This window comes from Somniosus microcephalus, chromosome 13 (assembly GCF_052327205.1).
Source record: "Somniosus microcephalus isolate GS21.2 chromosome 13, FLI_Smic_1.0, whole genome shotgun sequence".
Taxonomy (NCBI): domain Eukaryota; kingdom Metazoa; phylum Chordata; class Chondrichthyes; order Squaliformes; family Somniosidae; genus Somniosus; species Somniosus microcephalus.
In genome coordinates this window covers 138593239-138617387 of record NC_140999.1, presented here as the reverse complement: position 1 = coordinate 138617387, position 24149 = coordinate 138593239, and the positions used below count along the sequence as shown (strand labels likewise).

The following is a 24149-nucleotide window of genomic DNA, read 5'->3' as shown; positions in this document are numbered from 1 at the left end:
AAAGCAGGGGGAAAAATGGCGGCAAAGTTTCAGGAGGCTGCAGGATTAGGTCCCGACGGTGACGCACCGATTGGTCAACCATCAGGTCACTGAACTGTAGGATTGGTCAACCATCACGTCACTCAACGCTAATGAGCGGTAGGATTGGTCAACCGCTAATGAGCAGATTTTTGAACGTTTTTTGTATACTGTCCGAACAATTTTTGTCTGACCAAAAAGTAAATATGCCTATGACACTCCCCTGATCATCAGCTTTCTTTTGATATAACATATGTGTAGGTACGCTGTAGGTAACTTTTGAGTTTATAGCGGAAAGACAGACATACAGACAGCGGACAGACAGACGGACAGACATACTGCTTTATTATATATATATAATAAGATATATATAGATAGATGGAGTGCATTCAAAATAAACCAACACAACTATTGTGGAAAGAATGAAGCCTTTTCAATTAATCCCACATCTGATCCCTTCTCAGCCCAAGTTTAAGTTCTCAAGAAGTGTTAGGGCAATTTGTGCAAATCCCACATTGGTCATGTACTTTACTGTTAAGTTGTTTATGAAGTTAGCTGTTTCCAGTGCAGCTGGTTGTGATCCCAACGATGTGAGTGCATTGCCAAAGTGACAGTAAAAACAGATTGCCTCCATTTATACAGCTCTTGCTCAGCAAGGAGTCTTGTTCTGCAACAGACTGCATGTTATTTTCTTTTAATTACTTGCAGTACCTGTTGGACAGATTGTATCAAGGGATGCATTCAGACATAAACTCTTAAGACATTGGCAGTAAAGAAAGCCAAAAAATATACTGCGTTCATAACCAATAAACACTATTGTTTACAGAATCCTGGTATTCCTTGTCCATCAAGGTTTTTCATTGAAGTCTGCATTGTATCTCTCACAATCATGAATGAAAGCTATCCCAGGAGAGGTCAGTTTCCATGCAGGAATGAGTGAGGAATCAAGTAGGGTTTACAATTGCCAAGTTAGTGTCAAAACTTTCAGAAATATTGGATTTGTAGTAGTAACTTGCCAACATAACCAGGGTACAATACTTTTTTTGAGGTTTAATTTAAATGACAGCATTACTATCTTCATGCATTTTAAGCAAGAGCCAACAAGTACAGAATTTTGTGCCAAATGTTACTCAAAGAAACCTTTACTCAGAAGCGTCCAGGAGAGATACCCCAATAAACTACAACTGTTCGCAACAAAATAATTGTTTTGAAATTTTGTGCCAATTTAAGAAATAATAAAGAACATCAGTAAACAAAAACTGGGAAGGGAGGTGTGAAATAAATAGTGATCATTTTTAGAATGCTTTCTATAATAAAATGTCTGTTGGTTCAGTCAGAAAAGCTTTGTGTTAATCCTAGCACTGGCATTCTCCATTATACTGCAAGTTCTTTTCAAAACATCTGCTAGTGCCGACACAAGCACCTCATTATCCTGTGCTAGCAGCTAGTATTTCAGTAACAATAAATGATTCATTTTAATACGACATTGCTGTTCACTCGAAGCTCAACACTGCATCAATTTACAGTTTATTTTCCAAAGGCCATAAAACAATAATAGTATTTTTCAGCTTTCTCCTTAGTAATTTGTTTTTCTTCTTTCAGCAGAACTGAAAGTATTCTGTTTCAAATTCCTCATGGCTCATGAACACTAAGATCATTGAAATTTAAACGTTGCTTCTTTATAACCAAGCGCAAAATAATACTGTTTATATAATGTACAACAGGAGGGCACCTAAATGTGCTGTCTATATAGAATCCCTTATTGCAAAATGTTTGAATTTGCTTATATGCATACTTTTGAACATCCCAGCATGAATGCATATTTTACTAAGGTTTATATATATTACATTTTATCAACGTTTATTATTTTTACCCTTATTCTTTCAAGCCCCTATAAATTACATTCTGTTTGGCTCACAGTGGACTCAACTCACAGATTCGTGAGAGCTGTCTGAGGCATTTCATGTGTTGGGAGATATTGAATAACATTATCTGGCTAATTAATGTGCTTACTGTTAATTTTCAGTTTAAATTCACAGAATAGACATATCAAAGATGAATACGGTACTAAACTAATATAAATCTACTGCTTTGTAGCCTGGAGCAAAACTGAATGAAGGGTAGCAGAGTTCAAATTTGACTGAAGTAAATAATTCCCTACTTGCTGTGATTCTGCTGGAAAACTGGAAAAACATGTGAATTTTTAGCATTGGTATAAACACGATAACTTCTCCAAAATCCCAATTATAATTCTTTCTTTCACCGCATTTCCCATTCAATCTCTAACCATCTTCTCTTCTGCCAGTCAATTCATGCTTGATTTAGATTAGAGTAAACATTCCTAATCCAGTCAATGCTTGAAGCAACAATAAAATCCAGCACTTCTTCCCCCTCTGTGTCTAACCGCACTGCATGGTGCAGTAGAACAACAGCTTGCATTTATATAGTGCCTTTGATGTAGAAAATTGTCCCAAGGCACTTCACAGATCTGTAATCAGACAGAAATGAATGCCAAGCCAAAGGATTAGATATTGGGAGGGGTGATGTTTGCTTCAAGAGGTGGGTTTTAAGTAGAGGCTTTAAAGAGGTGAGGGAGGTGGAGGGGTTTAGGAGAAGAATTCCAAAGCATGGGGCTTAGGTGGATGAAGGCACGGCCACCAGTGGTGAGGCGAAGGGAGGGAGAGATGCAGAAGAGGTGAGAGTCACAGGACAGAGGTCAAAGTGAAGGGTAAGGGAGGGTTCTGCAAGGCTAGCGAAGATTATAGAGAAAGGGTGGGGCAGGCCATGAAGCAATTTAAATACCAGGATGAGAATTTTATATTGAAGGCATTGAGGCATCAGAAGTTTGTGGAGCTCAGCAAGACAGTAATAATAGGTGAGCAGCACATGGTGCAGGAAGGGTACAGACAGCAGAGTGTTAGATGTGCTGCAGTTTATGAAGGATGGACGATGGGAGGACAGCCAGGAAAGTAATGGATTCGTTGAGTCTGGAGGTGACAAAGGCAGTTTCAGATGAGAGTTTCAGCAGCAATGGGGATGAGGCATGGGGAAGGTGAGTTATGTTATGCAGGTGGAAATAGGTGGCCTTTGTGATGGAGAGGATAGCTCAGCTCAAGGTTGAATAAGATGACAAGATTTCAAACAGCGTGGCTCAGCCTTAAGACAGTGGCTGGGGAGAGAGATGGAAGTGGTGGCAAGGGTACGGAGTTTATGGTGGAGGTCAAAGACCATGGGGGAGAAATTCGGTTTCACCCTGTTTGGGGCGCAATTATCGTCCGGGCGCAAAGTTTAGCGCCTGGCGCTATGTATCGCCTCCAACTGCAAACTTGGCTTCTATCGCCCCTGGAGGTGATTGGAGCGCTAAATCAGCTGCTACACACCTCTTTTAAGGTGCTAACGCCGAGGAGCGAGGCGCTACCTCAGAGCGCTGGCAAAGCTCATGTGATGTCAGTTAACAATGGAACACAGACACACTGGTGCTGGCCAGTTCTTCAAGGGGAGGGTTGATCTTGCTCTCCATCCACACCCTGCTCATTGCAGCCTTGAATCTCGGCCTGGAGAGACCTGTTCATCAATTCTGCCAGAAAGAACAATGGAGAGGCCCAGGGAAAGAGCTCAGAGTACAGCCCCCATAGACTCTTCTAAATCGATGCAAGGAAGGTCAAATCAAAATGAACCTGCAAAGTGCTGCTCAGTACCCAAAACTCCTTCACACAGCGATGAATCTCTCCAGAAGTTTCTCTCTCTCTCAGAATGCGTGGTGCAAAATGTCGCCGACAAAAAAAGGCAGGAAGCGGCCGCCCTTAAATAGCACTCCCCAGTCCCTTCCCGACTGCAAAACGTTCCCCTCAACCTATCGTTGCTAGCGGCAGGTGGAAAGGCAGGGGGTGCCATTCAATATCCGGTCCGGGGCGCTACCGGGGCGTTGCACACTCAATTGACGTCATGATCTGCGGGCACAGGAGATCGTGGCGGTAGTGTTTAGCACTGTCGCAAAATGTCTGGTCAATTTCGCGAGCGGCGCAAACATTGCCGCGCCCGGGTGCTAACGAGAGGTGCAAAGCAAACAAATTTTTCCCCCCATGGCTTTGGTCTTCCCAGTGTTTACCGGAGGAAATTGCAGCTCATCCAAAACTGGATATCACACCAGCAATCTGAAAACACAGGCAGTGGATGGATTGAGAAAACTGGTGGAGATGTAGAGCTGGGGGTCATCAGCATACATGTGGCAGTCTGTGGATGATGTCGCCAAGGGACAGATGAGGAAGAAGAGCGGACAAGGAATTATCCTTGGGAGACTCCAGAGATGATCAGATAGTCAAGAGTGGAACCAAGCAAGGGATATCCCAATGAGCTGGACAACAGAGGAAAGGCGTTAGAGGAGGATGGTGTGGTCAACCGTGTCAAAAGCTACAGAGAGGTTGAGGGGGGGAAATGCAGCATAGTCAAAATCACAGAGGATTTCATTTATGAATTTGAGTAAGACTATTTTAGTGTTGTAGCAGGGAGGGAAACTTGATTAAAGAGATTCAAACATGGAGTTGCACTAAAGATGGGTATGAATGTGGGAGGCGACAACACATTCAAGAGCTTTGTAGAGGAATGAGTTATTGGAGATGGGGGTGGTAGTTTGTAAGGACAGAGGGGTTGAGGGTGAGTTTTTGAGATAGGGTGTGATGACAGTAGTTTTGAAAGTGAGGAGGACAGTACCCGAGTAGAGGGAACCATTTACAATGTCAGATGTCATAGGGTCCAGGAAAAGTAGTTGCCTGGTCAGCAGTTTACTGGAATGAGGTCAAGGGAGCAGGAGGTGGGTGTCATGCACAGAGCATGATTGGAGATAGGAGAGAAACTAGAGAAAGACGTGGGTTCAGGGCTAGGGCGGGGAGAGCCTGGAGGATGTTTGGCTTGGTGAGTGAGGAGAAGGGGGGACGGCAGGGTGGTGGTGGCGGTGGCGGCGAAGCAGCAGAGGCAGTTTAATGGTTGTTCTTAGTCTTAGTGACAAAGATCTCCAGGAGCTTCTCGCACATTGTTGGAAGTGAGAGTGGAGGGCACAGGGAAGAGGAGCTTAAGAAGATGGTTGGTAGTAGAAAAAAGAAGCAAGGGATTATCTTTGCTCTCCAGGATATTCGTGGAGTGTGGGTGGTTTTGGCAGAGAAGAGTGAGGCCTGATAGTGCTTGATGTGGTCCAGCTGAGCCTTTCAGACTAGAAAAGTCTTGTGTTCTCTCACTGCTATATGCTGAGTAAGTCATTATCAGCTGAGGCCGTGGTGGAGGAGCTGCAGTTAGCCTCGGTGTCCCTGGTCTAGATAGAAAAAATATGTATAATTCAGTAGTGTTTCCACTTTCAATTGTTCCAGCAACTCCTACTGGGAGTGCAATAAAGGCATATAGCGCAGAAAGCTCAACATGTCTCTGAGACATTTTTAAGAGGTTTAATGATAGTGTGGCAAAACCACCAAAGAGACTCTCACAGTAACTTGTACAATTGTCTTTAATCATTATTGTTACCTTTTAATGTTTGCCCTGTTTAAACAGCGCGGGATCGATAAAATCGCGATCTGACGCGATGACGTCATCACGTGGGTCACGTGATGTTCCCAACGGCGGGAAACGTCATGACGTCAGGGTTGGAGGGCGTTTCCAGTGAGTCCTCATGGAGTGAGCTAGTGTACAGACCTGTTTGGAGTTTCTCCTGTGTTTTTGTTTTGTAATACTTTCAGTGCATTAAACTAAGTTTATTAACTACCAGTTTAGTTCACAGTGTTTTTGTTTGGAGTGCACAGACTCCTACATTGGTGACCCCGAATCCTCGCGATCGTTTTTCGCGGTGGACACGGAACGCAGGCCAGTGATGGATGCCAACGCTGTGACCTTGAAGCTTCCCCAATTCTGGGAACAACAGGCGGCCTCCTGGTTTGTGCAGGCTGAGTCACAATTTGAACTCCGCAACATCATGCAGGACCAGACCTGATATTTGTACGTGGTCTCCGCCCTCGATAGCTCGATGGCGTCGAGGATCATCAGCCTTCTGGAGAACCCCTCGAATGCTGATAAGTATGTAGCCATCAAGACTCGGCTGCTGCAGGTATTTGGCCTTACCAAGGTGGAGCGCACTCGCCGCTTACTGACACTACCAGGGTTAGGTGACTCCAAACCCTCTGAACTAATGAGCCACATGCTAACGCTCCTGGGGTCCGAACCCCCATGTTTCCTGTTCTGCGAGCTGTTCCTTACGCAGCTGCCCGAACACATCCAGGCAGCCCTCGCCAGATCGGACACCGGGGACTGCGCAACGCCCCACCCCGAGGGGCCCGGCCCTGGCGCCTCTGACGGCCGGTTACTGTTACTACCACACTCGTTTCGGCCCGAAGTCCCGCTGCTGCCGACCACCGTGTGGTTTTGTGCCCAGACCGTCGAACAGACCGCCGCGAGTCAAGAACACCGGGTCCGGTGCGTCCCCCGCGGCCACGATGGCGATCGGCGACTCTGGGAATCTCATGTATTTAACCAACTCCATCTCGGGCCGTCGTTTTTTGTGTGACACGGGGGCACAGTGCAGCATACTTCCCGCCTCGGTCCTCGACTTTCGGTCTGGCGGACGGGGTCCCCCCCTCCAAGCTGCCAATGGGGGTACGATCCGCACTTGCGGGAAACGATGGGTGCAAGTCTGTTTCGGTGGCCAGCGCTTTACCTGGGATTTTGTCACCGCTCAAATTTCGCAGACCCTTTTGGGTGCCGACTTTTTAGGCGCCAACGGCCTGTTGGTGGATGTGAAAAATCGACGCCTCGTTCACGCCGCCACGCTCGACGGTATTTCAGGTGCGCGCAGCACAGCTGCACCGCACTCGGTCTCCTGCGCGCGGCCACCTCCCGACGACTTCTCCCGTCTTCTCGGGGACTTCCCCGAGCTGACAAAGCCCACCTTTTCAGCTTCGACCGCCAAGCATCGGGTGGATCATCATATTTCGACAACCGGCTCTCCTGTCTATGCCAGGGCGCGGTGTTTGGAGCCCAGCAAGCTCGCGGCGGCGAAGGCGGAGTTCGCCGCGATGGAGAAGCTGGAGATTATTCGCCGGTCCAGTAGTCCCTGGTCTTCCCCGCTCCACATCGTCCCAAAGCCTGGCGGGGGATGGTGGCCCTGTGGCGACTATCGTCGCCTCAATGAGATAACGACGCCCGACCGTTACCCCATCCCCCACATACAAGATTTCTCTGCGCATTTGGCGGGGAAGTCAATATTCTCAAAGGTCGACCTCGTCCGTGGGTACCATCAGGTCCCAGTGCACCCCCAGGATGTCCAAAAGACGGCTGTCATCACCCCTTTTGGACTTTTTGAATTCCTCCGCATGCCCTTTGGGCTTAAAAATGCGGCGCAGGCATTCCAGCGCCTTATGGACTCGGTTCTGCGGGACCTCGATTTTTTGTTCGTCTACTCGGATGACATTCTCATTGCTAGCACCACAAAGGATGAACACCTCAAGCATCTCTGTAGTGTATGTAACCGTTCCACCTTTAAGTGAACCGTTCCACCTTTAAGAGAACTATTTTAAGAGTTGCACTACTTTATCTTGGCTGCTGTATACTGTAATACCGGTGGTGACCACACCGGTATATAAGTGCTGTGTAATGATTTATTGGGCAGTTCCGCCCTGACCTTCGACTAGTAAAGACCTGTTAAAAGTGACTCTTGTGGTCTGTGTAGTAATTCTCATTATAACACACAGACTTAACAGTGGCGACGAGTACGATCTTACCCTGCGGCAGAGATACATCCAAGGCAGTTTAACGGGCATCGAGAAGAGGCATCCGCCCTCATCATTCTGCTGCGAAAAGACTCGGGTCTGCAGAGCAAAGGAAGAATTCTGACACGAAGCCTTCCATCAGCAACAGGCAGTGATCATCCCTCCTATCACGGTGGTGGGTAAGCCGATCAGCGACGAGCAGCCAGTCGGCCACGTTTGCTGTGAAGTAGGGGAGGGAAAAACGGAGGATATAAGGGCGGAGAGCTCGACCACGGCCGGGGAAAAGAGCCGGACAGAAGTCGGGGCCAGAGGCGCTGAGACTGGGGCAGCGTAAGGCACGGAAGCCGCGGTGAATGCAAACGCAGCCGGTGTGAGAGACCGGGCTACAAGCGGGCTGGGAGACGCAACAGCGTCGAGAGAGAGCTCGACCGCGACCGGTGAAAAAGGCCGGGCAGCTACCGAGGCCGCGAGGCGCAGCGACCGGGACAGCATAAGCGCGGGAGAAAATTTAAAAAAAACCACGGAGAACTCAGCCGCAGCCGGGGGGGAAAGGACCGGACTGCAAGAGGGGCTGGGAGGCACGATTTGAAAACCGCTGGGGAGGGCGAACGCAGCAATACGGCAATCGCCATTACAGCCAGCGGGGGAGAAAGGCAAACGCGGGAAGCCGCCATTTTCGTAGGCGGGGGAAGAAGACGAGCGCGGGAAACCGCCATTTTGAAAAAAAAAATAAAAGAAAAATTTCTTTTTGTCTCTCAAGAAGATTGCGAGGATGCCTAAGCGTGGTAACATCAACGATTTCGATCCCGATGTTGAAGATTGGGCCACGTATGTAGAACGCATAGAGATATATTGTAAGGCAAATAAAATATCAAATGAAGATAAAGCACTAACCTTACTAAACTCAATGGGTGCGAAGACATACGGGCTATTGAAGCATCTTCTATCACCAGCTAAACCGGCGGATCAGACTTTCGCTAATATTGTTGCTGTCCTGAAGAATCATTTGAACCCCGCACCGCTGATGTTAGCGGAACGATTTAAATTTTATGCGAGAACGCAACTGAAAGAGGAAAGCAACGCGGAGTATTTAGTTGAACTGCGTAAGCTGGCGAAATACTGTCAGTTTGGGGAAAGTCTGACAGAGGCACTGAGAGACAAATTCGTGTGTGGATTGTCGAAAGAAGGAACACAAAAGCGGTTGCTTGAAGAGAATGATCTTACACTTGATAAGGCTGTCACTATTGCAGCATCGCACGAAGCCGCAGCGAGAGGCACTGCGGAAATGCAGCTGAAGGCAGCGGTACTCAGCGTAGATCAAATGGCTTTGGGTACAACGAAATGTTATCGTTGTGGAAAGACAACACACGATCAGAACCAATGCTGGTTTAAAGACCAGGAATGTAGAAAATGTGGCAAGCTTGGTCACATAGCTAAAGTATGCCGGTCAGGAAAGAAGACCAGCAACAAAAAGTCACCGCAGGAAAAGTGCAGAAAGGTACATAAGGTGGCTGAGAAGAGTTCGGATGAACAGAATTCGGATTCAGACTCCAACAGCAAGGAACTGGGTAGTCTGAGAATTCACAATGTGAGGAAGGAAGCTGACCGACAAACTATCTGGGTCACACTGCAGATAGCAGGAGTCCAAATGAAGATGGAATTGGACATCGGATCGGCGTTGACGGTCATGAATAAGCAAGATTACAAAAGGTTATTCACACATATTCCCCTACGGGATACGGAGATAGTATTAAAGACATACACGGGGCAAAGAGTATACCCCATCGGAAAGATAAAAGTCAAGGTGGTACACAAGGGCAAAGAACACCAAGGAATGGACATATATGTACTACCTGAGGGAGGTCCACCACTTCTGGGACGGGAGTGGATCAGGAAAATAAATATGGACTGGCACTCCCTAAAAGCAATAACGGTAGACTCCGGAAAGAAAAAAAATGTCAAACCTGCACGATTGTCCAGAATATTGGATGAGGGCATATGCAGCAGTGACAGTGACAAAGCAGAGAGTGAGAACTCGGTGAAGACAATCAGCTCAGACTCTGGAACTGATGATGGTAAGACCAGCCCATGTGCCAAAGACAAGTCTAAAATGGACTTGCAGACTAATGATGGAAAAATGAAGGAGTGCATAAATGCTTCAGAAGAGAACAAAGTATCAGAACAGAATTCCACTGAACAACAACAACATAGTTTGACAGAGAATTCTGAGTCTGTCCAGTCTACAGACATGCACATTTCTGAGGAACACCGGGCTCGAACTCAACTCAATCTCAAACTACAACAGCAATTAGAACAAATGATTCGCCGTTTTGAGCAAGAGATGAAGGCAAAGAAAAAGTTCTTTGACACAGAGTGGGAGAATCTGGAAAGACAGCAGAAGCAGCTGATTGAGAAAATGGAACAGGAACACACAAACCGTCTGCGCGATGAGGCCAAACGAATCAAAGCTGAGCAAGAAAGGGAATATGACAAATTCACCGATCAGTTGAAAGCTAAGAAGACAGAGCACCCTTTTGTGAGCAGTGTCAGCAGTAATAAGCCACTCAGGGAATTGGTGGCAGAGGCAAAAGCTGAAGTGATGGAGGAAATAGAAGACAATAGAGAGGAAGCAGAAGATGATGACTCATCTGAACCATTATCACCCCTACCAGGTCACGCATGTGGTCCCTCCAAACTGAGCCAAATCAGTCTGGAAGTAGAAAAACTTCCCAAGGTACTCGAGCCTTTAGAAGTCAGCAATGCTGGTTCTGCAGTTACGAAAGTTCAAGCTGTTAAGTCCAGTGAAGGACTATTAGATGAGTCACCCCAGCAACAAGAACCTACTACACCACCGAAAACTACTACACCACCGAGGCGTTATCTGGACCGAGGCAGGAGGCGCCGCTTCAGAGACTGAATCTGTGAACTGTTTTTACATGAAGTTGTGTATATATGTTAGTATGTTATGTTTAATGGGGAATATATACTGTTAAGCTAAAAAGGGAGGATTGTAGTGTATGTAACCGTTCCACCTTTAAGAGAACCGTGCCACCTTTAAGAGAACTATTTTAAGAGTTGCACTACTTTATCTTGGCTGCTGTATACTGTAATACCGGGGGTGACCACACCGGTATATAAGTGCTGTGTAATGATTTATTGGGCAGTTCCGCCCTGACCTTCGACTAGTAAAGACCTGTTAAAAGTGACTCTTGTGGTCTGTGTAGTAATTCTCATTATAACACACAGACTTAACAATCTCCGTGTCCTTTTTCAACGGCTTCAGCAGCACGGCCTCATTGTGAACCCGGACAAATGCCGTTTCGGCCTGGCGCAGCTCGATTTTCTCGGCCACCGCATAACTTCTGCAGGGGCAACGCCGCTTCGAGCTAAGCTGGAGGCGATCACGGCGTTCCCGAAGCCGCAATCCGTGAAAGCCTTACAGGAGTTCCTGGGGATGGTTAATTTTTACCATCGGTTCGTCCCCAGGGCCGCACAGCTCATGCGGCCGCTCTACGAGGCCCTCGGGGGCAAGACGTGAAAGGAGCCCGTGGTTTGGTCGCAAGAAATGGGTCGCGCCTTCGAGGATACGAAGACCGCGCTCGCGAATGCGACAATGTTGGCACATCCCCTGCCAGGAGCTATCATCGCCCTCACGACGGACGCGTCGGATTACGCTGTGGGGGCCGTCCAGGAGCAATGGGTCGACAGCGCATGGCAGCCTCTGGCATTTTTTAGCCGCCGGCTGCAACGGCACGAACGTCGATACAGTACTTTCGACAGGGAGCTGTTAGCTTTGTTTTTGGCCATCCGCCACTTCCGATTCCTCCTCGAAGGGCGCCGCTTCACTGCGTTTGTTGACCACAAACCATTGACGTTCGCGATGGCTAAGACAACTGAACCGTGGTCGGCTCGGCAACAACGGCAGCTGACTTACATCTCCGACTTCACCACCGACGTCAGGCACGTGGCCGGCAAGGACAACGTCGTCGCTGATTGCCTCTCCCGCGCCGCCGTCCAGGCCGTTCAATTAGGCATTGACTTCGCAAGAATGGCAGCCGACCAGGCTGCCGACCCGGAGACTCAGGCCTTTCGTTCTGTCCCCTCCAGCCGAGAGATGTACCGTTCCATGCGGCAGGTACCACTCTACTCTGCGACGTTTCGTTGGGTGCACCCCGTCCGATTGTGCCGTCCACCTGGTGCCGAGGCGTTTTCGACGCCATACACGGGCTGTCGCATCCTGGAGTGCGGGCGTCGCAGAAGCTGCTAGTCTCCAAATTCGTATGGAGAGGAATACGCAAAGACGTCTGCGACTGGGCGAACACTTGTGTGGTTTGTCAACGGGCCAAGGTGCAACGTCACGTCAGGGCCCCTCTGGCCACCTTCGAGGTACCGGAGCGGCGTTTCGACCACATTCACGTTGACCTAGTGGGCCCACTTCCACCGTCCCGTGGTTTTACGCACCTTCTGACAATGGTGGATCGCACCATGAGGTGACCGGAGGCAGTTCCCCTGACGTCCACCACCTCTGCAGATGTCGCGCGAGCCTTCATTTCATCATGGGTAGCCCGGTTTGGTGTCCCTGCGGATATTTCGTCGGATCGCGGGCCGCAATTTTCGGCGGAACTATGGAATGAGGTGGCCTCAGTATTGGGCACTAAACTACACCGCACTACGGCTTATCACCCGCAAGCGAACAGCTTGTGCGAGCGGTTCCACCATTTATTGAAGGCGTCGCTCAGGGCCAGCCTTCTGGATGCAGCATGGGTCGATAAACTGCCGTGGGTGATGCTGGGACTGCGCACGGCACTGAAGAAGGATCTACAGTCGTCGGCCGCGGAAGTGGTTTACGGTCAGCCACTTCGAGTTCCGGGAGAGTTCCTGCCGTCCCCTACGCGGCAGTGGTCTGCAGCCAGTCAGCGAGAGGCCCATCAGGACGCGGCTCAGTGTTTCCGCCCAGTTCCGACCTCGCAGCATGGTTTGCCTTCTTCCATCCCTGGGGAGCTGTCAAAGGCCAAGTTCGTCTTTGTGCACCAAGACAGCCATCGTACCCCGCTCGCACCTCCTTATGCAGGTCCATTCCAGGTTCTACAGACCGGGGACAAGAGTTTTGTGATCGACGTCGGGGGCAAGCCTGATCACATCTTTGTTGATCGCCTCAAACCTGCGCACCTGGACCTCGAACAGCCGGTCGAACTGGCGCAGCCTCCGCGCCGGGGTCGGCCGCCGGCCGCCGCTATGCCTAACCACACCGTGCTACCTGCCAGCTCGCCACCTGCTCAGCGTTTTCCTCTCCGGGAATTTAGGAGTCGGTCAAACAGGCTTGTCCGACCTCCTCGGCGATTGACTTTCCTCATTAAAGACAATTCTGGGGGGGCGTATGTGGCAAAGCCACCAAAGAGACTCTCACAGTAACTTGTACAATTGTCTTTAATCATTATTGTTATCTTTTAATGTTTGCCCTGTTTAAACAGCGCGGGATCGATAAAATCGCGATCTGACGTGATGACGTCATCACGTGGGTCACGTGACGTTCCCAACGGCGGGAAACGTGATGACATCATGACGTCAGGGTTGGAGGGCGTTTCCAGTGAGTTCTCATGGAGTGAGCTAGTGTACAGACCTGTTTGGAGTTTCTCCTGCGTTTTTGTTTTGTAATACTTTCAGTGCATTAAACTAAGCTTGTTAACTACCAGCTTAGTTCACAGTGTTTTTGTTAGGAGTGCACAGACTCCTACAATAGCATAGTTCACTAATACTGAATTGGCAAGTGTGTACCACCATCAACTGGGTCCAAATGAAACTTAACACATAAATGGTAGGACACGGCAGTTGGAACCTTACACCCAGAGCTGGCGCAATTTACTGGAGATCCCCATAATCTAGTGCGCTTGTATGCAAATACCTTATATAAATTAGTGTAATTTCAGAGTACGTGATGTTTTAACACTAAACCCTTTTATTCACAAGCAATTAAACCTATTAACTGCTTCTTTGTGATAGTGGTTACCATATCCAACAACTTCAGGAGAGGAGGAAATGAGAGAAAGTTGGTGAGAATTTTTTTTTAAATCTGGTAGGCAGGCTGGAATGTGCCCCATTGCCATGAGCCTTGTTTACTGCTGCAGAACAAAGAAATTGAGAGAAAAGCTGGAAGGTATATTAACTCATTCCACCTTCCTATACCTCCCAGCAACCAACTGAAGAGCACTGCAAAAACCTGTGAACAGATACCCTACCCACTGGCCAATATAATGTGGCTGCGGTATAAACTGGTTTTTCAGCTTAGCGTAAAGTTTCTCTTTTTGAGTTGTAGATACTAAAGACCTGGGGCTAGAAATTCGTTATAGCCAAAGAATGGGCAATGGTGAATTAATGACAGGTGAAAATCATCTAGACTGCACGCAAAATTCGTCCCCGCTCCTCATTAAAATGATTGGAGCCATAAATCTAGTCTAAAAACCCAAGCTCATTGGCGTTACACTAAAAAGATGGACCAATATCAGGTGTAGTCTAAATGCAAGTAATGATTGCCATAGGCTTTTTTCACTGCTTAAAGGGGAGCACCATTGATGCTGCAGCACCTCATTCTCAGCATTGTTGGCTATGCAGCTGCCTCAACAACCATAAGAAGAAGGACAAGGAGAAGGAGCACTTATTTACATATCCAGATGGCAGATTGCTGCCCCAGGGAGAGAGTCCGCAAGTGTGCCCATGAAGCTTTGGAGGCATTGGTTTTAGCGGTGGAGAGAAGGCAGCTGGTCTTGTATCCATCAACTGGCAGGAGACCCTCGCCACAAGTCTGCTGCACTACGTGGAAGGAGGTGGCACATCACAGACAGCACTGTGGTCCCCAGGACCCACACTTAATGCAGGAATAACTTTACCAAGCTCACACAGGTGGGCAGGGTGAGTGAAGGCTTCAACAAATGCTACATACCACCATCTGTACCACAAGCTTCACACACTGCTCAATGCACCACACCCCCAGCACTCACCCACCAACAATCTCTACCTACCAACACACACACCCACATCGCACACATTGCACAGTGACCGTTATTCAACTATGGCAGGCACAAGGGTCATTAGTTATTAGAATGCGTGTGATATGATTATGCATAAATTTATTAATAGAGTTTGGAATATTTTGTGGTCTCTCTCATTTCATCTTTGCACCCAGGAGGACGCTGTGATATGGCATGACACAGTGATGGTATGATGAGGATGTGGTGAGCAACGGGGATCTGGGGTTTCATTCATTCAAATCGGAGTCACAGACTGCCCATCCGGAAGCTTAGTTGTCTGGCTGCCTCCTCCCTCCCTCCTGTTCCTCGTCTTCTTTCTCCTTTTCTTCTTCCTCCTCCCTCTGCGCACATGTTCCGTCTTCCTTGTTGCCTCCACTCCCTCCGCCATAAATCCTGGAGGGCGAGGTGGACTGCCAGTACAGCCCCCATGACTTTTAGCAAGTGTTGTAGGTTGAATCTTTCAAGAATAAATGTTGCACTTTTCCATTTGTCACAACACTCATGATACCAAAGAACCTTAAAATCACTAAATAAAACTGTTACAATATCAGGAACTAACACACAGGCACTGAAACTTCACTAACCTGTCAGGTGCGAGTGATTGGGGCTGATCCCTTTAAATAACGTCCCTAGAGCCGGCTTCCTGTTGCTGCATGCCAGCTCTCCCTGTCGTCGTTAACTCCAGGCGGTGAGGTAAGTGGCGAGAAGCAATTTGGCATAACGACCATTCAGTGACGTCACGATCTCCCTGGCGTTGAAGTCCCTGGTGATCGCTGTTACTGGCAGCGCTACGGGGGTCCCGATTTGGCGTGTGGCGCTGGATTCAACAGGAGCTGTCATTATAGCTCTCAGTGCTGCATTAGCGCCATCTACTGGCGCTAATGGGATGAATTTCCCCCCCCTGAAGTTTTACAAAGTTCACTGTATAAAAAAGAAATACAAAGGTTTGTTATTTTAAGGCATATAGGATTTTTTTGAACGCCAGTCAATGGGGAGAGAAGTCGGTGGAATAACCCTGCTGCATGCCCACAGCTGCTGTCAGGAAGCCCAAACCATTTTTAGTTTTGTGCGTCATTTGAATGCCACTGGCAAGTTACGGGCACCTCGCTGCAGCTTGCCAGTTGTGGGAGGCCGGGAAATCGGCCAGCTCCCACACTGAACCAGTTGGCAGGTTGGGCCTGCTTGGGAAGATCCAATCCCAGAAGGTGTCGGGCCAGCAGTGAGCTGCAGTATTTTTGTGGAACCAGGTGGCGCACCCTTCTCCCCTTGCCACACAACAATTCTCCCCCCTCCCCAAAAAAAAATTCTGGGCCTCTTCTTGAGCAACCACCAGCGGTGCCTTTAAGGACTGCTGGTTAGGCCACTCACCACCTGGTACAAATGGATGGAGCATGCGTAACATACATCCCACCCATTTGTACATGAAAATTGTAAACCGGGTCTTGCAACCATCGTAGGACCGTGATTTGCATATTTAAGGTGCCTTATGCTGCTCACACATTTACAGGACCACTTGAAAATTGCTTCAGGCACACCTTGTGGTGGCCCAAGTGCCCTTCCAGTTTGATGTTCAGCTGTCGGCCACTTGTTTTTCAGGTAAGAAACATGTGCTTGGCAGTTGAAAATCGCCCCCAGTATTTCGCACTGGATCTTACAGAATGAATTTCAGTCACAATTTGAGAAGTTTTATCTTTTGCATGAAACACAGTAATAAAACATTGTTCCTGTTATTCAGAAAACCTTTGCATATTATTTGCATTTGCTTGACTTTAAATGGGTTCTGACAAGTTTCCTGATAATAAGTTATTAACAGTGTCATCTGCTCAGTTCTGGTATGTAAAGTGCCAGTTGCAAGATCATTAATTACAGTTCAGCCTTTGGCATAATCTCAAAAAATGTAATTGTTTGTATTAAACAGATTGAAGGTACCTTTCCAATTGCCTACCAGGTAAATATACAGTCTGGTGTGGTGCTGAGCTACTAATGCCAAAAGGATCTCAGGTTCGATCTGCAGTTTTGCTATGCTAATTAACCTTGACCAGGGCAACAGTTGGAGTGCTGTTGAATCATGCATATGTGTGGATGTTGGATGAGGACAGGATTGGACTTAACTGTGATGCTCCCATGGTAGGCTGACCGGGCAAAACCCACTCCCTAGATTCTAATTATTAACAACTGTCAGACAGACAGAGAGAGAGAAATACACACACAGACTGTAAAGGGTACGGTACACGTGAGCCCCAAAGCGACGCACCCGGGGATTCTGGCCACGTTGAGGCCCGACCGTTAATTTTCATCAGAATCCCGCCCAAACCCGACTAGTTGCGTTACTTGGCCGGCGGGCGAGAGCAGAAGATCGCAGGCAGGAGGCCGTAGCCGAGGATCCATGGAAGTCAGGTAAGTGGTAAAAGGGGGGATCGGTGGGCGAAGGTTATCAGGGAGGAGAGGGAAGCCCGGGGCAAGGGAGGCCCTGTTTCTTCCGGCCCACAAGGAAACCTAAATAAAATGAAAATCTTACCTCCTGGGCCTCTTCTGGCCCACGATCCACCTCCCGACAGGTTTGACCTGACGGGGAAGCCATCACTGCTCTCCTGCTCAGGCCCCGAACTATAATAGCAGATTAGGTCCCGATAACGTCATCGTGTCTCGATCTACATATTTAAAGAGATACCCGCCATCTAGGGTCGGGTGTCCTGCTTGCCTGCTCAAAAGAACAGGTTAATATTGAAACCCGTCGAGAAGGTCGTGGGATTGGAAGGGGTACGTCGATCCACTCATTTTAACTGCCTCCTCCACCCCACCCAGTTTCCGTCAGGTGGGAGTAGTTAAAATCGGGGCCACAGATGCTGAGAAATACACAGAGGTTTGAAGTGGCTGATTCTATCGGTGAGGTGGGCAAAGCAGTTGGAGGCTCAAACCATTTTTATGGTTGAGCCTCATTTGAATTTTGTAATTAAACTGCTCGCACATCTGAAGCAGCTTGCCGATTGGGGAAGGCGGGAACTTTAATGACTCCTCCGCAAAACCCAGCTAGTCCAGGTAAGTAAAGCGGACGAAGGCAAACGCGAGGGACTGTCGTTCATTGTGATGGGTGGATTTTTGTAAAGCAAAGGAACGCCACAAAAAATCATTAAAAAAATGTTCTTACTTTTTTTGAGCAGCCTGCAGCAGTCCTGTTAAGGACCGCTGTTTAGGCCACTATACGAGAAGGTACCAATGGATGGAGCATGCATAGCATACACTTCGGGCCTAGGTACTTCTTAGGACCCCAATTTGCATAGGCTAATGAGACTCTTGTGTGTTCCTGGAGTGACCCTGGGTTTGCCCATTTCAAGCCCCCCACCAAAATGACGGTGACCCAGATGTCAGAAACAGGGCGGTAAGTGCTGTGCCTCCATTTTCATCAAGCTACCATCTTCCTGCCCAACGGGGAGGGGAGTTTGGAAATCGGCCTCAGAATTTCTTTCTGCAGTTAATTTTGTTATTCAAATAAAAGATAAAGTTGAATTTGAAAAGCTTTAATTACCACCTATGTTTTGTTTTGTTGATAGTAATTTAGAATGATTTTCTTACAGCTGTGTTTGTGTGTGAGGAAGAGAGAGACAGACAGAGAAAAACATCCAGGAAACAATCACAAAACACCATATTCAATGTTTATAGAGATCCCTTAGAAAGTCGCAAACCATTGCTCGCACAAATGCAATTCCCCTCAACCGGTGTTATCAGACCCTTACCCTGCCCCTCTCTTCACTGCTGACACCAGGAGTCCACCAGTGAGCCAAACCTGACCTTCAGCCCCAAGATCGGTCAGCCCCCAGCTCCTCCTTCCAAAGTGATGCCAAAATCATGCTACCAAATTCCTGCAGTACTGTCAAACTCCCAAGATTATACATGCCGCAGTGAAGTCTAGGACCACCCGCAGAGCTAAAAAGGTCCAAGTCTGCCTGTATTACTACCAAAGTTCAGGATTACTCCCAACTGCAGCTAAACACCATTCCCCTTCTCAGTACTACTAATGACCAGATACCCACCTCCAGATGGTGCATCTTGCTATATATTCACAACTTTAAAAATCATACGGGATAAAAATAAATATTTATATATCAAGGCAACTCGTATACAGTTTTCACAATAAAACAGACAGATTTGTGAAATTCAATCTCCAAAGTACCAGTAATAATCCTACATTTTAATAAAAATTGAACTTGTCTTAGTAACCGTTAGTCAGTGTCCCTGATTTATCCCCATGTGGAATAAACATCCAGATTGTGATAAAACAGCAAATCTTCTGACTCAATGTGAGCAACACCATGGGAGGTCCACTAGTATATAGTAAGTATATGAATAGGTACTGTACAATGCCTATGTACTGAAAACTGTGTATTCTAGGAAACTGGTGACAGCAACAAGGATCATATAACATCATCAAATGGTGACAACGTATCTCAAAATCCAACACCTGCCAAATCATCAGAGAACCTCAAGGAGTCGGAGAAGGATAATAAAGCAGAGACGCCTGCAGACGATAAGTCGGTCATGAATTTCTTCAAAACACTTGTAAGCAATGATAGCTTACTGTTTTGAGTCTTGACATGTAGTTATTCTTAGGTCCTGTGGTCAAGAACATCCTGCAGATGTATAAGGAACATTGGTCATTTCAGAAATACAAGGCACAATTTACACACATTGCAATGCAAGCACAATTCACTTCTGCTATTTTTTTTAAAAAGCTTTATGTTTCTGTGTCATTTCCAAAGTGCTCATGAATTTAATTTGTAAATTAATACAGAAAAGCATTTAGGATGCTTGTCTCTTGGACTTTCTAACTGGAACCATGTGAATTGTACTTGCTATGCTTTGTATAAGGCATGATGATAGAATGGAATAAAACTGTTAGTTTTCATTAAAATCCCTTAGTGGCAAAAAGAAAGAAAAAATGCTTAACAGCCCACAAACTATTTATTGAAGTGCAGTCACTGTTTTCTTGGCAGCAAATGTGCACACTGCAAGGTCACACAGACTAGTAATCAGTTAGGCTGTTTGGTGTTGGTTGAGGAATGAATGCTGACCTAGAGATTCATTCCTGGGCCTTTGGTATCCAGAGAATTTCTGTTGTTATTTGCCATTAAGGGATATTTCCTTTTATCTCTCACTTCTTGCTATTGCTTTATTTTAAACCACACCACTATCTCTGGAATCCCCAAGGATTTATCCTTGCTTCCCCCCCCCCTCTTCTTCTACATGCTGCCCTTGGCGACATCATCCTAAGACATGGGGTCAGGCTATTACAGGAGAAAAAAAACTCTACACTGATGGCACCCAGCTCTACCTCTCCATCGCCTCTCAACCCATCCACTGCTTCTCTGTTGTCAGACTGTTGGTCCAATATCCTGAAGGCACAATTTCTCCAGTTAAACATTAGGAAGGCTGAAACCATCGTATTTGGTCCCCATTACAAACTCCATAGTCTCACTACCAATTCCACCTCCCTTATTCTCTCCATCACAAAGACCACCTACTTTTGCCCCTGTAACACTACCCACCTCAGCCCCTGCCTCAGCCCATCTGCTGCTGAAGCCCTCATCCATGTCTTTGTCACCTCTAGGCATCACTATTTTGATGCATTCCTGGCTGGCCCCCATCCTCCATCTTCCATAAACTTCAGCTGTCTCAAAACTCACACCCTATCCTGCACCAAGTCCCACTCACCTATCACCAATGTTGCACAGCTGTCGGAAGCTCCCACACAGGCTACTTGCTGGAGAAACTGCTCATGCACAGAAGCTCGAATGGGCCGCACACCCCAAAAAAAATTCGAGGGAACATTGACTATCACCCTGTCCTCACTGACTTACATTGGCTCCTGCTTTCCTCAATGCCTCAAATTTAAAATTCTCATTCTTGTGTTTAAATCCATTCACAGCCCCACCCTTCCCTATCTCTGTAACCTTCTCCAGTCCTACAAGCCTCCGAGAACTCTGTGTTCCTCCAACTCTTGCCTTTTGTGCAACACCTCCTCCTTTGCCCCACAATTGAATTTCCTCCCTATACCTCTCCATCTCTCCACCTCCCTCTCCTCCTTCAAAACACTTCCTTGACTATGCTTTTAGTCACCCCTTCTATTATATGCTTCTTTGGCTCAGTGTCCCTTTTTATCTGACTACGGTTCTGTGAACCACCTTGAGACGATTTTCCACATTAAAGGCACTATATAAATGTCAGTTGTTATTGTTGTTCTTTCCCCCAGCAAATGACCTGTTACTAGTGAAGAAAGTTTTTTTTCTCCTGTAATAGCTTCTTTGCTGTTCTCAGGGAAATAAAGCTTTAGCTTTTTTTGTTAAACCTTAACTTTAAAATATTTTTTATTAACGTGATAACATTTTGTATTGATTTAATATGATTACCATGTTAGTGACACATCCAATGTCAGGACAGTTAGTCCTGTTACAGACGTGGCCAGTGCTGGGACAGTTAAGCCTGCTATTGGTACATTAGGCTGTACTTCCAACCTTTATGATAAATGAAGCAGAAATCCCTCAATTTGTCCAGCAGAATTTTTCTGCCCCCATCAAAGAAACATTCACTGCCCTCCTCACTCCTTCCAGACATTTTTATTGGTTACAGTTTGCTATTTTCCAAATTTTTAAAATAACAATGCCTGCCCCCTTAGGCTGCTGTACAGCTTCAAATCCTGCAGCAGAATGCGATTTTGTACCCATGAATGGGCGAGCTCCTGGTCAAAGGCATTTTGCATACTTGAATCTCACCCAGTGTATTATAATGATCCTGGAATTACTTGCAGGGTCAGTGCATTATGTGTTAGATGAGTGGGATTGTCTCACTTCTGGTCAGGCTTATGCCCAAGTAGAAGATCTACATTAGTCAGTCTTCCTACAAAGCTGCCACAAGGTTCACAGGGATCCTTCACGTGCTAATTACCAATATCTGTTGGGCCGATGTGGATTTTTCCCACAGGTTGGGAGAGAATGCTGGAGGAAAATCACATCGAGCCATACTTGCGTGCCTCCTGCTGCCCAATTTAAGAACATAAGAACTAGGAGCAGGAGTAGGCCATTCGGCCCTTCGAGACTGCTCCGCCATTCAATGAGATCATGGCTGATATTCTGCCTCAACTCCACTCACCGGCCCTATCGCCATATCCCTTGATGCCCTTACTAGTCAGAAATCTATCGACTTCTGTTTTGAATATACCCAATGACTGAGCCTCCACAGCCCTCTGGGGTAGAGAATTCCAAAGATTCATCACCCTCTGTATGAAGAAATTTCTTCTCATCTCAGTCCTGAATGGCCTACCCTTTATCCTGAGGCTGTGGCCCCTGGTTCTAGACTCCCCAGCCAAGGGAAACATTCTCCCAGCATCCACCCTATCAAGCCCTGTAATAATTTTGTATGCTTCAATGAGATTCCCTCTCATTCTTCTGAATTCAAGAGAATACAGGCCTAGTTTACTTAATCTCATCTCATACGACAGTCCCGCCATCCCAGGAATCAATCTCGTGAACCTTCATTGCACTCCCTGTATGGCAAGCACCATTAGCAGAGACTGGGAGCAGCAGGCCTCCCACCTGCAGAAACCCTGCATTGCACAGAGCCCATTAGAATTGGCCAGAACAGAAAATAACAAATCACAGAGGCAAAGACTGAGCCTCGCTCTCACTGCAAATAAAATGAACAGTTGGAATGTGAATAAGATAAAGCAAGTTGCTAATTTTCTTAAATTCAATTAAAAACACATGATACAGTGGCTTAGAAATCCTTTCAAACAATTTTTACAAGCTTATAGCAATTAGAATTCATTTCTACAATTCCAAATAATCATTGTGTTGGGGATATCCACATGCAATTAATAAACATATTCTGTAATTTTCACTATAGGTGACACCAACAAAATCTTCTTCCAAGACAGAGCTTGACCCACAGCAGGCATCAGATGACAAGGTAAACCCCTTATTATTGTCTCCCCTTTTCCTTTATGGTCTCCTTATACCACATACCATTTTCAGCCAAGAGGATGAACTTGAGACTTGCTTCCAGGCCAGCTGCCTGCTGAAGGTTGTGTGGCAGCGTCCTGCAGTGAATGACTTTTCCAACATTACCTTCCTCCTTGTAAGAAAATATGTGGCTTTTGCTCAGTTCCTCCACAAAGATTGGGAACTCACTGTGTGGGGCACCATGCTTATAAACCTGTGACTTACCTTTCCATGGGAAACGGCAGAATGCTATATATGTAACGTTGGGGCAGTAAAGCAGAAACCATCAATTAGGTAATAAATACCGCAAGGTGAACATCCCTGACACACAGGGAAAGCGTGTAGATTAAGGTGCCTAATAGCTTCATTGAAGGTCATACTGAAGTTATAGAATCTCGGGGTTAGTGTGACCACAGCTCAACTCTGGAGTGAGTGTTTCTTGGGCCTCAGGGTCATAATGATGCAAGTATTGAGGTTGGCAAATTATTTGTTCGATAAAATGAAAATATTTATGGACCTCCTAGTAAATAAAGAAACTAAGCTCCAATTCCTCTGCTCCTGTTTTATAGCATTAACACTAGAAATGTGAAGATTATTTTTACAGATGGTAAATGAACAAAAGAACATGTATTTGAAAATTTATAAGAGGTTATTTTTTACCCTCTATTACAAATAGGTCAATGTGCAACAAAAATGGGGTTGATTTTGCTGACTGTTCAAGTATGTTAATTTGCACAACTAAATACAGCTAGAATATCATAGAATCATGGAATAATACAGCACAGAAGGAGGCCATTCGGCCCATCGAGTCTATGCCGGCTCTTTCAAAGAGCAATCCAGTTAGTCCCACTCCTCTCTTTCCCCATATCCCTGCATTTTTTTCTCCTTCAAGTATTTACCCAAATCCCTTTTGAAAGCTACTGTTGAATCCGTTCCCACCACCCTATCAGGCAGTGCGTTCCAAATCCTAACCACTCGTTGCGTAAAAATGTTTTTCCTCATGTTGCCTCTGGTTCTTTTGCCAATCATCTTAAATCTGTGCCCTTTGGTTATCAACCCTTCAGCCATTGGAAACAGTTGTTCAGCATTTATAAATCACACTGGAGATATTCAGTGGCAGTAAAGGAGCATGTCAAGATTGTTAGCCATACATAACTAAGTGGGAATTTTGATGGCTTTTTATGCACTTTCCAGTGTCGCCACTCACCCCAAGCATTTACAAAATAACAGCCGAAACAGGTGATTGTGCGAGTGGAGGTCTGGAAGGATAGTGAGAAATGTAATCTTAATTAACCCAGGACATAAATGACAAACTCAAGGCTTATGCTAAAAGTGCTTTATTGTTATAGAGTTAATATTACGGAATTACA

The 24149-nt window shown here is 46.6% G+C and overlaps 1 protein-coding gene across 5 annotated transcripts in view; it reads left to right on the top strand.

The window, feature by feature from the left end:
• bcas1 (brain enriched myelin associated protein 1) overlaps positions 1–24149 on the top strand; it is a 250541-nt gene that overhangs the window by 165505 nt on the left and 60887 nt on the right. For 4 of the 5 annotated variants that reach the window (XM_086005294.1, XM_086005296.1, XM_086005293.1 and 1 more), the window contains 2 exons: positions 19178–19345; positions 22685–22747. In XM_086005294.1, the coding sequence (XP_085861420.1) occupies positions 19178–19345; positions 22685–22747 (231 nt within the window). The remainder of the gene's footprint in view (positions 1–19177; positions 19346–22684; positions 22748–24149) is intronic. The other variant, XM_086005297.1, reaches the window with a different exon arrangement.